This window comes from Cynoglossus semilaevis, chromosome 6 (genome assembly GCF_000523025.1).
Source record: "Cynoglossus semilaevis isolate Cse_v1.0 chromosome 6, Cse_v1.0, whole genome shotgun sequence".
Lineage (NCBI taxonomy): Eukaryota > Metazoa > Chordata > Actinopteri > Pleuronectiformes > Cynoglossidae > Cynoglossus > Cynoglossus semilaevis.
The window spans coordinates 11,665,910-11,680,344 of NC_024312.1; the positions used below are offsets into that span (position 1 = coordinate 11,665,910).

Below are 14,435 nucleotides of genomic sequence, written 5' to 3' on the forward strand. Positions count from 1 at the left end.
AAAGAGAGAGGTGCACATAAAACATCTCTGTACTTAATCGTTGGTATCTCACTTTAACTGATGATCAGAATGATCACGGTTAATATATGCTGCCTATTTTCAGGATTTTTAGAAGACTTAAACAGTCAAGACACCCACTCTGTCTCTCTTTACAAAGTATTTTTATTCTTTGAATTTTGACTTTTTCTTCAGCGTATGTGGTAACACACTTTCAACTCTGGCTCATGCTGATATTTTAACCTTTAGTTAACCAGTAGTCATAAAATGAGTGGTAACGTTACTTGACATGTAAGGACATTAACACACATCAAGCCGCCCACCATTGGCAACAGGTACAAGTAGCCCCAGTTGAAAACAAAAATAGATTAAACAAACACACAAACCAAAAATCAAATGTATAATTTCTGTGTTCCCTTTAGTAGATTACCTATAAAAGGAATGAATGGCAAGTTACATGCTCATTATTGGGCCTGTGTTTGTGTACATAGTTCCTCCTCTGTCAATGTAATGTCATTAAACAGCTTGTCGACTTGATTTAAACTTTACTGTAAGATAAGAAAAAAAATCAAGTCGTTAATGATAGTAGTGGCTGGTATTTACCTTAATGTGAAATGTAATTGTTGTTTGCTTATTAAACACTTGGGAGCTTTAAAAAAAGGACATTTCAAAAGATTTGAAGCTGGTCTACTTGTGCTTTGGTTCACTAGTTTGAGTTCACCTATTCCTAAATATTAATACATTGAGAAACACCACAAAGTTACATAAGAATTAGAAGGGATAGGTTTAGGGTTATCACTACAGTGCAAAAACAGATTTACACTTTTAAAACATTTTCAAAACTTTGAAAGGAGCACATGTGGTTTATAACCCCACAAAAATGAAGCAATAAATAAACTTACCTTAAAATTAAATATACCTTAAAATTCTCAAACAATCTTTGAGCCCACTTTATGACTGACGGCATCACAGAGTACATTAAATTCTATGAGAACACCATAATGCTAGGACTACAAGTACATGGGAGTTGTTATCAGTAACAGACTGGACTGGAAATCTAACAGCGTTGCTGTGTACAAGAAGGGGATTTAGATTCAGACTTTATTTCCTGAGGAAGCTGAGATCCTTTAACGTGTGTAGCAAGAGGTTGGAGCTCTTGTATCAGTCTGTTGTTGCCAGCGCCATTTTCTTTGCAGTCGTGTGTTGGGGAAGCAGTAGCAGAGCCAGCGACACCAACAGACTCAACAAAATCATCAGGAAGGCTGGTTCTGTTCTTGGTCTAAGACTGGAGGCCTTTAAGACCGTTGTGGAGAGTATGCATGTTATGCAGTGTATCCACATTATTCACTACACCCTTACTGTCCAATGCACCTGAACTGTTCACTACACATCATGTAATATCCTGCACTACGTTCAACACTGCTTATATACATATTTATTCTATATTACTCATCTGTACATTTTATCCTTGGGACTTTTCTATCTACTTATTCATTTTTCCAATCCAGTTTATACTGCGTATCTAAACATCTTACACCCCAATTTGTCTAGCTTGTGTCTTTTGCCGCTACACTGTAATTTCCAAGCCTGGGATCAATAAAGTACATCTATTGTTCTATCAGATCAATTGGTTTGCATATGTGGAAGCCTCCTTCAGTCATGTTGTGAAGCTGTTTTCCATGTTAAACAGTATGTCTCATTGTGTCCTTCTGTCTGGAGTTGATGTTTTACTAGTTCTATCGGTTTACTAGTTCTGAGCTTTCTGTGGGGCTGAAGCTGCTTTGTGGGTCATCTGCGCCTTGTGAGCTGGTCCTACCTCTGCGAGGCTGATTACAAACAGGAATGGAGCTGGGATTGCAGGCGTTTTGTAGTCTGTGTAGGTATTCTGCATGGTCAGGCTTGTGGCACTGCAGAACACTGATCGCTTCATCAATGGTGAACCAATTCCGTTTTCTTCCTGCAAGAAGAGCAAGGAAAGCACAAGTGGTAAACACTCTAAACCACACCTGTCAAGCTCATGCTGTCAAACATTTTTATCTGATTAATTACAGGGCAGCTGTGAATTAATCACTATTAATTGTGATTTTTTTTATCAACCAAGATTTTATTGGAATTATTGGATTAACATTGAATGTTTTTCAGTCCTTTTTTAAAATACTTTGAAATTTCAATCTGTTTAATCTTCACAAATTGATTAATGCAATTAATGCATCAATTTTGACAACTGTAATTCAAATTATAGACTGTAATAACTTATACGTTTACTTTAAAATACCAATGGAAGAAATATTTGAACAACCTGAGTGGTGGTATTCAAAACACATTCTAGGTCCTGTTCTTTGTAATGGGTGAGCACAAGTGCCATACCAATGTTAACAGAATCCTCCCAGTCTTCCAGCATCTCTGTCACTATGAGAGTGTACACGTACGTCCTGTGCTTTCTGTCCTGATTATGCTGCGAAATATAGATAAAGACTTTTTGTTTAAATTTTTAAACTGTGTGAACAATACGACTTCAAATCTGAATCCTGGTATCTTACAATACTAGATGATTTCTGATAATTTAATAATTTGATGAAGGTGCAGTGCTTAACAGTCTTACCTCAAAAATCCCAAGCAGTCTGCCGAGTTTTCCCTTCACACCAGCCTGCACTCACACATTGACAATGATTACACAAATGTGTATTTTCAAATACAGCTCTAAATACATCCAATGAATCTGTCATGTTTATACCTATGTTATTTTGTATAATGTATGCCATTTAAAATGTAGTGACTAGTCTCTGATATGTTCACTCTTTTCACAGTGAATGAACTAGGATATTTTTGTTGTTTTTTAAAGATCACATTTTACTATTTTTTTGTTTATCTGTTTATCTAATTTTACATATGCTCACTACACATATGCTAAGTTCTTTATTACATGAAAATGTTTGTACTCAAACATACTCAAAACTATAACATATCAAATCTAAATATGCCTCCAAAGTGAAGTAAATCAACTATGAACCCATATCTGAAAGCAGAAGGACACTCAAACATGTTAAATCCTTCATAATACATATACATTTAACATATCTTATTCAATATTGTCGACATATTAGCTAACCAAATTGAATTTTGTCTTCTACTAAACTATTAAAACTTGATATTATGACAGTAATTTCACCCAAGTTTATCTATATACTGTTCACAGAAGTGCGGTCTGGGAAGCACTGCCTGTGGATACAGTAACTTGAACCCTTTTCCAAATGTCACTGCAACACTTTAAAGCTGTCAGCTCACTATGCAAAAGCAGTCACTAAAGCCCTACTACTTAAATATCAGTGACTCATTTACTACAACGCAGTAACAAATAAGGATCTGTCATTGAGAATTATTAAAGCAAACGAAGATTTTTACAAAGAATAAGACTAACTAACAAAACTAAAAAATATTAGTAATGAAAATAGTTAGTTGTGCCAATAACTATTACATTTCTTTTCAGTGTTCAGTTTAAAAGTGTAATAGACATTATCTCCTTTTGCCTCCTTGTTTTTGATATTCTCTGTATGAATAGAGTGGAAGTATAAAGCAATGTAGAGTTTTGAACTGGGTCAGTCTCAGGACAGGAACTATCATGGAATATAGAAATGAAGAAATGGAAATCAAATACAACTTGCACAGTACTAGATCAACAATATATAAAGACCATGTAGATTTCTTGCCAAAATGGTGTAAATGTTCATTTCTCACACCAAAGTTCACAGAGGAGACTAGCACTTTTACCTTAAGGATTGGTTACTGGCCTCAGAAATGTGTCAGTGCAGAATATAGGAACACATGCTACTCTAATACATGTCATGGCTTCAGGACCACCTGTTTTACTGCTGAAACCCCCTTTAAAATGAATGGAGACTATAAACTACTGAAGCACAAATTATACTGTATGCTATGTCAAAGTAAAGTTGTAACTTTAATGTAAACACAAAAACAAAATACAAACAAGTAAATGAAGTGTGTGAGAACAACAGAATGAGATTGAGCTTACTTAAAAATTAAGAAAGGAGAAAAACATGAAAACAAAGATCAAGTACAGTATAACCCTGTAGATCATGACAAGCTCACCTCTTCATACACCTCCCTAACAGCTGCCCCACTAGGCTCCTCTTGAGGCTCCATTCCTCCGCCAGGCACAATCCATTGATCTGGATAACGACTGCTGCTCACCAGTAGCACCTGTGATGGAGAAAGTCATTTGTCAGGTTTGTGCCGTAAGAGCGCCAAAGGCTCATTCACACATACAAGCTGTTTTATAACTACGTAAGAGCTACCACAGCCCTGTGAGAGCATTGTGATAAAATAAAATAATAAAGTGATCTTTATCTAAAAACAGTGTGTGAAACTCATATCTTATATTTTCTCCTATATCTTATATTTTGTATTTTCAGAGGAGCGCCACTACAGATGCTATCATTTGACCTTAAAGCCTATCTAGCTTTAAACGCAGGCAAGACAGAATACAGAAAAATGCAACATAGCTTTTAACTTTAATATCATAAAATGCAGATAATTGCAAGTATACGAAGGTCAAATGCTTTTTGTAAAAAAAAATGCACTCCTCAAATGTAATGTAAGCTATCTTTCTGTCAGAAGAAATCACAGAAACCAAAACATATTCATACGTAACATGTTGAAATTAGATTACTTTTTTAAAACACTAAGAGGTTAAAAAAATAATTACAACTAATTAAGTATAATAGTATAATAGTCAGTCATTGTTTGATCAAACAACGATACAATTGAGGTAAATCAGGCACGTGGACAGTTTATCATATTTGACATTTGCAAATAAAGACATTAAGAATTACAGAGAAGCTCTGCTTGGTAATAAAGCAAAGGCATTTTCTAGTAAGTACTGAAGATGCTCAGGTGTCGAAATTACTGTGCTGCGACCTCCTTACCAGTGAGCGGATTCCGGTCAAAGAATAATCAGGACACAGATGACGTTTAACTTCTTTATCGAACTTTCAGCAGACATTTATAAAGCAATACGTACACCACAACTTTCTATCGAACTCTGCCTCAGCGAGGACCTCTCTTACGAACATCAAATGAGATGCCTGATTAGAATTCACATAACCAATCAAGCTTATATGTAACATAATTAATAACAATAATATACTCAATGGCAATTTATAACAATATGTCATTCACTAATATAATAGATAGTCAATTATCATATTTTAACGCATATTTTACTTTAATAACAAAATATTTCCTGCCATTGTTTCTTCATGATTATAAAAGTAAAACCTTTGTTTTAAAAACAAACCAAATTTTTCAAGATATCACCCTTTTGAGGTTTACAAAACAACAGTTAACACTTTTAATCATTTAAATCAAGCTGCAGCTCTACAAGACTCAAACTACATGTGTACATTCAGACGGTAAAATCTGGAAAAAGATACGTGTATGTTTTGTGTTTCTATTTCTAGCTACGTTGGTTATATATTTCATTTGAGTTTTTGGTTTGGGTTTTTTTTTACTTTGAAATATCCCACAAGCAACTTTAGTGACAATTATATATTTATTTAAAATACTTAATGAGAGAATATTTAAATATGAATAACGAGTTTGTGTTCAACTCCAACCAACGTCAGAAACCGTCCATACCGTCTCCCACTATTTTTATGTGCGACAAGTGAAGTGCTGTGTGACGGATACTAGGTTTAAACTTAATTTAAAAAACAAAAAAACAACAAACTATTAAACTGTCCCGGTTTTTGGTTAAAGCAAATGTCCCTAGACTTTTGCTGCTGACAGATTCAGTTAGTCACAGTTCGAGGACAACAGACTGGACTCACCTCGTCCTCCTTTTCGTTCCTGAAGCAGAGACATGCCGCTCTTCTCTTAAACCCCTCGTCGTCGTACGTCCTGGTTTGGTTGGGTTTGCTAAACTTCATCATATGTCCCCCGGTCGTCGAAGGAAAGAAAATTTGAAGGGAAACTCCTAATTAACCCGCTGTGGTGCAATAAGCGCGCGGACGCGGGGAGCCGGCTGCAGCGGTCGGACCTGTCTAACGTTCCATCCGAGCACAGAAAACGGTCAGTTAAAGTCTAGCTGCATACTTGCCTTTCATGTTTTGCACCTGGACAGGATTCTTGTCTCACCGACATGTCTTTGTCGACCGTGTCTGTCCACAGTTTCACACAGCTGTCTCCCTGCAAGACTGTCTCTCTCTTTCTGGAATAGCTTATTGTCCACCAGCGTTTCCTCCTAATGCTGTCATACGTCGTTATTAACAACAAGCAAACAGTGAGTAGCAGAGGTTTGTATGGTAGAGCACTATTACTGCATAAACAGTAATATATGAAGTGGCTAAAATATAGTGTTCGTACTTTAAATTACCCCTAAGAATACAACTGAAACTTTACTAAGTTTATTGCATATATTTGGGTAATTTGGGTAATACAAGTTGTGCGGATGCAGTCCTACAGTAGGATTCCCACTTGTCTTTCAGAAGATTCCCAGGATGGGTTGCACCAGGAATGTCGTCGAGGCCGTCCAGCATTAAAAACTGTCCAGAATCATAATGTACACTGCCATCATGGCCACCAATGATAAAGGGACAAACTCAAAGTCATTCTTCTTCAAATATAAACCAGTGTGGAAAGTGATGCCCGAAATATGTTGCGACAGAGACAAACTAAAAAAAGCCATACCAGTAAAGTGAACTGTTGGTGCATCCAGGTTAAGAGTATAAAGATCATCCACCTAAAAACATGGACTATTAATTAAATTAGTCTAATATGTCGGACAGGGAAAACACCGATCATTATCTTTCCCTTTGATTTAATGAAAGTTATGGAAAAGAAGGTTTTAAGAATTATTTTTAACTGACCAAATGCCAGTGCATTCGTTTTAATACCTTAAACATTGTTTGTCAACCCTAAAGGCTGTATTAACTTTCTGCGGTTTTTACTGTATACGTACCGCAGCTCCCATGGCCAGCAGGCGGTGCCAAGTACACATTAGAAAGCCCTTCTTCATATTTAAAGCGTAATTGTGCATCGGAATGCCAAAATACTAGCTCGAGGCAGCATTTTAAAACGTGAACTACAGATTTCATAAATCTAGCTTCTACTATATGCGTTATCACTTGGCTCTACAGGGTCTATTTTCCACTGGTTATAAATAAATAAATATCTCGCACTTGACCAGGGGCCTTTAATGTATTTAAGGTCAAAGGCCCTCAACCGGCTTAAGAGATGGATTATGTATAATATTATTATGTATAATAATATTGAAGTGTCATAGAAGACAATTGCTGTTAGCCTGCATAGGAGTAAAAGCTGAGCCCAGATCTATTTTCATTAACAACATTTAAAATGCTGTTAGACTTGATGAAGAGTGTCAGAGATTTGTGGAGGCGTCTTAAATCAAAAGAAAGTTGTTCAAATTAAATCCTAAATCATCTTTGTTTGTGTTCATTGACAAAAGGTTGACTCCCTCACTCACTCAATTACGTAATGAACATATGCCCCCTTTATAATAGTTAGTAGTCCTCTTAGTTAACTTGCATGAATTGCATCAGTGTATCTGTTAAATACAGTGGTTTGTCTCCAAAATAATCCTACTATATCTACTGTACAAATGCTGTTTAAAATCCGTGTTCTTTTCAAAAGCCTCTTTTTTTTCTTTGAAAAGTTTAATTTTTGTAGGTTATGAAATAATCACATGACGGTAATTTTTTTATTAATAATAGATTTTATTTACAGAGAATGAAAGATTGCAGGTGAACTGTATAGCATTTGAGAGCACAAAAAAAAAATTCACTCCCAAGATTAATAGAAAGAATGAATGTACAAACAGAGACAACATTATAGCAGGAGAACCATTTAGAATAATCAAATCCCACAGCCTTATTTTGAACTTTTGATCCCATATCAGAAGTTAAACGCAGGTCCGCCCCTCGAACCTCACCACTACACTGTGGATTAAACTGTAACAGCACATTGGAAAACAAGCAGAGCCGTTAGTATGGCTGTAGTAAGACTGAACCACATATAAAAGTCTGGATATGGTAATAAAACATACACTATGCACTAAAAAAAAGGTCCATATTAGCCTAGACATGGCCAAGCTTACAGTACATCCAAGTCTACAGAGTGGTTAAAAGTTAATGAGAAAGGCTCAGTTTGTTTTACAGTCTTTTTATAATTCATTAAGCCAGATGGGAATTGAAGAGGACGCACACAGCCCTACAATGTTTGAGTCATGCTACATCATTGCAGCATGACAGAACTCTTGGTCGGTCTCTTCTAGGTGAGTGTCTAGATACAGTAAGTTAGTAGCAGTAGCTGCTCTTAAAAAACCCATAAAATTAAAAGAAAGTTTAAAACAGACAAACATAAAATATATACCTTAGTTCACCAGATCTAGTCAGTTTCTCACCTATTCCACACCTTCCCTGATACCGGACACCCTTTTACCCTCCAAGTGTACTTTAAGCAGTTGATGAAATCTCCCAGAATGGATCAAGAAAGCAACTTGAGAAGATTTTAACCTCTGCCCATGCACTGCAACAGTAGTGGGTTAGGACAAATACACGCCATTTCATGACAAGTGTTGGTTTGAATCACTGTCATAGGTTGTGTTTTCCTTTAATAATCATGTTTATTTTCTTTAATGTGTGTGTATATAAGACTGTGTCCTTTCAATGCAGATGGTAGGAAGAGGTCTTGGCAGAACATGAGGAGTTGTGTTCAGACTTGACTTCCATTTGTGTCTCATGGGCTGCTTTATATTTCGTTTTTGTTTCCCGCATAAAGCTTGGTCCATGATCTGGCTGTAAGGTGTAAACGGAAACAAAAAATAGATACATTTTAGTTTACACAGCAGAATTACAAAACACCTTCATTGGCTGCATGTAAAATATGTACAGTATCACCTGGAAAACACAAACAGAAAATCTTTTACCAAATTGTAGACATCTGACAACTCTTGTTATTATCACTCAGTGTCCAAACCTCTCATGTCCATTCCTTTTTTTTAAATTATAATAGCCAATATAAACTTATTGTTGCTCTAATACACAATAATACACACCGCTGAAGCTTAAATACCATCTCAACACCACTGTGCATTTATGGAGACTTCAATTTCAGGTCAGATGCGTAACATAGATCAGTGAGACAGACTGACACATAAACCAACATATTGTGATCTAACATATCTTGACATTTGTCCATATTAACAACTCCATCATTTGGATTAGTCACAGATAAAAAAGATGGGAAACACATACATCTATCTGTTGTAATTTTTTCTCCTATTCCTATTCCAGCAATGTACAGAATTGCGAATTAATCCACAGCTACCCTTTATTTAATCAGAATCAAACATTTAAACAATTGACAGACCTAGTTTTTTATTTTAAGGGTGTGTGTGTGTATATATATATATATATATATATATATATATATATATATATATATATATATATATATATATATATATATATATATATATATATATATATATATACTGTATATGTGTGTGAGTTGTCAGATTAAACAAACCCCTAATGTGTTTGCATGTTTTTGGACTGGCAAAGTACACTGGATGGGGAAAATAAAGAAAAAGAAAACTGATAGCAATTTAGCCAATTTCCATTTTCACATAGGCTCAAAATAAAAAAAAAGGATTTGTTAAAGTTGTATGATGATTCTGATGGTTGTTGAAGTTATTTGGTCAATTTTATAATTTTTAACCAATTTTAGAATGAAATCTATGTAATAAACAATTAGACCTAAACTGAGCTTCTCCTGTTTCACAGCAACTGCCACCAAAACGTAGAAACAATATAATATGAAGAACCCCACAGTCTTACCTGTCTGTATGGCTACAGCTTCGTTGGTCTTCCACATCTCTGCAACATCATTTGCTAGGGGATCATCAGGATTGGGTGCGCTTAGTAATGCTTGAATTGATAACAGCACTGTGCGAATTTGCAAAGCCGGTGACCATTTATCTGGTAGAAGAAGAATGTAAAGACAACAATGAAACTCAGACAAAAATGCAAATGCACAGAACAATGTCTGTGATGCAGTGGCTTCAGCAAGAACCTTGGGCTTTGGAAACTTATATATTTTTTATGGTTCCTATGGGTTAAAAGGGAGGTATACAAACATCAGCTAGAGTCATACACAAGTAATTCTCTGTGTCATTCCACTCTGCCTACCGGAAGCATATAGCAGTGTGGGGTTTTTTTTTTGCCGTGCCCACTGTTTGCGTAGACCCATTATTTATAGTAATGCAACCAAAAGACCAACCAGAATCACAGAGAACAGTGAAAATACACCAGACTAATTACTAAACTTACTCATTTAAAACAACAATAAAAAACAATTAAGCTGGTATTTGTAAAATGTGGTGCATGTGGGTTTTTTTTTCAACTGTAGTGACTTTCACTTCGATGTGTGTGAGCATGACAGGAAGCCACTTTGGTGACCCAACAGCATACCAAACGTAACAGCACGAAACGTTTAAGTCGCTGATCTTCCATGAGTTCAAGTACTGACGATGGCACAGACATTTCCTCACTCACCTTTCAAAATGTCTAGACATATTCTCCCCAGCTTGTCTACATTAGGATGGTATATTTTGGTCATGAAGCGGACTTTAGGAGCTGCCATAGGATAGTCTTCTGGTAGAAAGAGTTCAAGTTTGAATGTGCCCCCTTCGAAGGGTGAGTCCTGAGGTCCAGCAATGACTACATGAAAGTAGCGGTTGTTGCCCTCATCAGGCTCAGCCTTGATGCCTGGGACATGCTCTGCAAGCAAACGCTGAGTTTCCTACGATAGAAAAAAAAAAGGGTAGAAAGAGAATTCATACAACTCATACCTATAGGACTGCAGTAAGACAAACAAATGTTCAAATACTGTAATACATCATGTAGGAAAGACATGTTGAAATCAAGTAGCTTATTAAACAGAATTTATGAATTTTCCACTTTTTCTTGTTTTTTTATACTGTCACATGTATTGTAATGGTATTCAGACAATAACATAAAAACAATTAATATCATTAATTTAAGAAAAATCTTTTTTCCCCAAAAACTAGATACAAAGATGTTTAAAGCACAGTGAGTCAGCATAAAAATACCAGCAATTTGTAAATATTATAATAGTTTCTAAGTTGTTGTTAAATTCTGAAAACATTAAAATCCATTTAAAAAAAACTTGGGCAAACAATGAAGAAAAACCTGTGCTGCGTTATTTTTTTATTAAAACAGGGTGGAAAGAAGACAAAATTAGATGTGATTCAGTGTTGTCACTCCTAAAACACACTGTGCATGTTGTTGTCATTTATGTTTTTACTGGTGACACTGACTTACCCATCACGCCACATATTTCACTTTGGTTACTCCCTGCTTCTACAGACAACCACATGACCTACAGGAACAAGTGCATCTTCACTTTAAAAGATGACCAGGTGTTTGGCATGTGGCCTGCACACCTCAGCAGGTGGCAGATACAGTTGCTGGCTGGCCTCAATTGTAAACTACATTCAGAATCTCTGGTTTGTTTTTCTTTTCAACCCGTCCTCTACTGATTTGAACCGTAATACTCTGTTGCAATCAGTCACACAGAAAAATATAACAGGAAGTGAGGCTCGTCAAAGGCCACCACTCTCGTACACACACTTCTTTCCGAAATGCAACGGCGAGTGAGATTCCTGACATACTTCAGATAACCCACAGACAAAACCATGCAGTGAAAACACAGACGGAAAAGGGGCTCCCAGTGCCCGTCACACGCCCTGAGGACTAAAGGGTTTGGTCCATTTAGTATATTACCAGCAGCCACCTAACCCCACCATCAAACCCTCCTGTGGTTTGATGTGTGTTTCTATATCAGACACCTGGCAAACTGCTTCTATATGCTTCTGTAGCATAACTGATCTATTTTTAGTAAAACGAGCTGTCAACACATAGGCTGGATAAACTTTTTTAACAGCTAACTATTGTTAGTATACGTAACAATACAGCTAGTGAAGACTTAGCTACATAGAAGGAAATAAAGGAAAGCTTATACAATATTGTATGATGCTTTACTGTGTGTCACTGGCTAAATGGGAAAATTCTAGTTCACACAGATAGTGGGACTACTGAAAACTCACACGCCAAGTACACTTTGCTTTTGTGTAGTAGAATTGAACCTTATAATAAAAGAGAAATTATAAATATTACTAGTGTTTTAAAATCTACCTTTTAAAATCACATAATGATGGGTTCGTGTTTGAGTAAAAAGCTGTTTTAGTCTGATTCACAAATTTACCAGAAGTGCAATGTAAAGCCAAAGTGAAGTATTTGTCATTGTGACACAGCACACAACAAATTGTGAACTCTGCATTTAACCCATCACCAAAGTCAGCTAAAGCGCCACACCACAGTGGTAACTTGGGAGCTGGTGGACTCGAACCTGAAACCTTTCAGACCCAAGTCCCCTTCCCGAGTTTGCCATATTGAGTGGGTGTGTATGCAAGTTAAACAGAAATTATCTTTAAACTGCCCATGTGGCTGCCATGTTAATATATGCAGCTCTCACAATTAAACATTGCATGGACAATATATTTAATCAAATAATATGTCATGGGTGTGGCCTTCTCCTCGTGACCTGAGAAACAAACCTTTTGTCTTGTCTGAACAGGTCTGTCTCGTCTCCCCACGACATAATGTATGGTCTTTGTTGGCTGCGACCCAGATGTTTTCTTTACAGTTTCATGTTGTTTAGAATGAGATTTTGCTTATTTACTGTTGTATTATATACTAAAAACATGAGTCGCAAAGGTGGATGTATACATTTCAAACTACCTTTACCATTATATATAGTATAACATATGTCTAGCCACTGTAGTCTGATACGGATGCATTAATCCCTGTCAACCCATTCTTACACCCACCTCGCGTTGCATCACTGCAGGTTGATTTTTTTTACTGAAAGTCCAAAAAAATGCAGAGAAAGGAGAAAACAATAACAGAAACTGACCCATATATATTGAGACAACTACTCTTGAGTGAGCAGAGAGATGGTGATTTGTGCAATAACCTTAATATCGTCTCATGACTAGTGTGTAGTATCAACACATCGACACTCGGAATTTGCGAAACGCTTTAAATATACCGGTGGCGTTAGCATCGCTGACTGTTGTACACACCTGACAGGTATCGCTATAAAAAACAGCAAAATATAACAACACATTAACCGCAGCTGAACATCTGCTAACGTCTACAGCCCCACAGCGAGTAGTCGATGACACCGGTCTTCTTTGAGATTTAAAACAAAACTCAATTTGTGCAGATTTTATTTTTATACGATTACATGTGAAACTTTATTACACTTTTACCAGTACCGCCGGACAGCTAACACGCTGAGGTTTGACCAAGTTTAAATGATAAGTACTTACACAACCCGTGTAATTAACCTGTCTAAATATACCAATTTATTAATTTAAATGTAAGATTAAATGTTTAAAATCAAGAAAATTAGACTAAACACCTCACCGGGTTGCTTTGATGGTACACACGAGTCACACAAGGGTTAGCATACCGTGATTAGCCTGGGATTCAATTAGCACGATAGTCTGACTGGTACAAAGTCAAAAGCACAAGCGGGTTTATTCAGTATAGTTACCAAATAAACCCCCTGCTACAATGGAAGAACGAGGAAGTTACTTTAGCAGGGTTAAGAAAAATAACGTTGGCGAGCTCCATGCTAATGTTAGCACGGAGACCGGCGGAGCTCTAAGAGTTCACTGGGAATGTGGTTCATATCCTCCAGCAGTGTCCAAATAAACACACACGCTACTGTTAATTATTGAAAACCCCAGTACCTTCATTATTCTGCGGGGAAGTCCTGCCATTGTGTCTCAATTGCGTGTTTTCAGTTCTTCTTCTACGTATGTTTGGGAGTGTGTATCGTTGGCTCTCTCTGCAAACACACGGCTTCCGGGTCTTCTGCGTCTTCAAAGAGGAGGAAGAGAAAAACACTCTCTTCTCTACCCTCACTATGGTACTCAGCAAGAACTAAAACACACGGTACACCAGCCTCGATTTACTGCATTAGTAACAATGTAATACAATAAATATATCTATAATATTATAAATTAATAAATAAATAATTAAAATAATAAACATAATAAGTAAGTATTTCTTTGTGGGGCCTTAGCATCTATTGTTTGCCGGACAGTTAGTGTGCTGGATTGTTAGAGAAGTAGGAAGCATAGAAAATATGTCAAAGATAATGGGAGCTTTCATAAATTACAATTTCATCACACTTTTTTTTTTCATCACACAGATTATCCGTACCTTAAATAGCTACAGGCCACACGACCGCAGGTGCTTAATGCCCTGGTGATAACTGACAGGGTTCTCTTTTTGGTACTTCAATTT

General features: G+C 36.5%; 2 protein-coding genes and 1 long non-coding RNA gene across 7 annotated transcripts; 1 reads left to right on the forward strand and 2 right to left on the reverse strand.

Annotated features, from left to right (window-relative positions):
- Positions 1-144: 144 nt before the first annotated feature.
- On the reverse strand, positions 145-6,274 carry nudt4a (nudix (nucleoside diphosphate linked moiety X)-type motif 4a). Of its 5 annotated transcripts, none has more exons than XM_025056575.1 (6): positions 6,151-6,274; positions 5,844-6,056; positions 4,105-4,215; positions 2,600-2,644; positions 2,365-2,452; positions 145-1,954 (listed from the first exon to the last, which is right to left on the reverse strand). In XM_025056575.1, exons 2-6 carry the CDS (start codon positions 5,943-5,945, stop codon positions 1,734-1,736), a joined length of 567 nt encoding a protein of 188 aa, XP_024912343.1. In that variant the 5' UTR covers positions 5,946-6,056; positions 6,151-6,274; the 3' UTR covers positions 145-1,733. The 5 variants fall into 5 exon arrangements, with proteins under 5 accessions (XP_024912343.1, XP_024912345.1, XP_024912344.1 ...); XM_025056577.1 differs by having other exon boundaries at positions 145-1,290; positions 1,814-1,954; positions 5,844-6,220; XM_025056576.1 differs by lacking the exon at positions 2,365-2,452 and having other exon boundaries at positions 145-1,290; positions 1,814-1,954; positions 5,844-6,271.
- LOC112487157 (uncharacterized) lies at positions 6,183-8,095 on the forward strand. Its single transcript, XR_003049985.1, has 2 exons — positions 6,183-6,295; positions 6,501-8,095. It is a non-coding gene; the product is annotated as an uncharacterized LOC112487157 (long non-coding RNA).
- On the reverse strand, positions 7,927-14,033 carry ube2na (ubiquitin-conjugating enzyme E2Na). The gene is made up of 4 exons (XM_008311982.3): positions 13,877-14,033; positions 10,590-10,836; positions 9,873-10,013; positions 7,927-8,828 (listed from the first exon to the last, which is right to left on the reverse strand). The coding sequence occupies exons 1-4, from the start codon at positions 13,904-13,906 to the stop codon at positions 8,782-8,784; spliced, it is 465 nt and encodes a 154-aa protein (XP_008310204.1). The 5' UTR covers positions 13,907-14,033; the 3' UTR covers positions 7,927-8,781.
- Between the last annotated feature and the right edge of the window lie 402 nt (positions 14,034-14,435).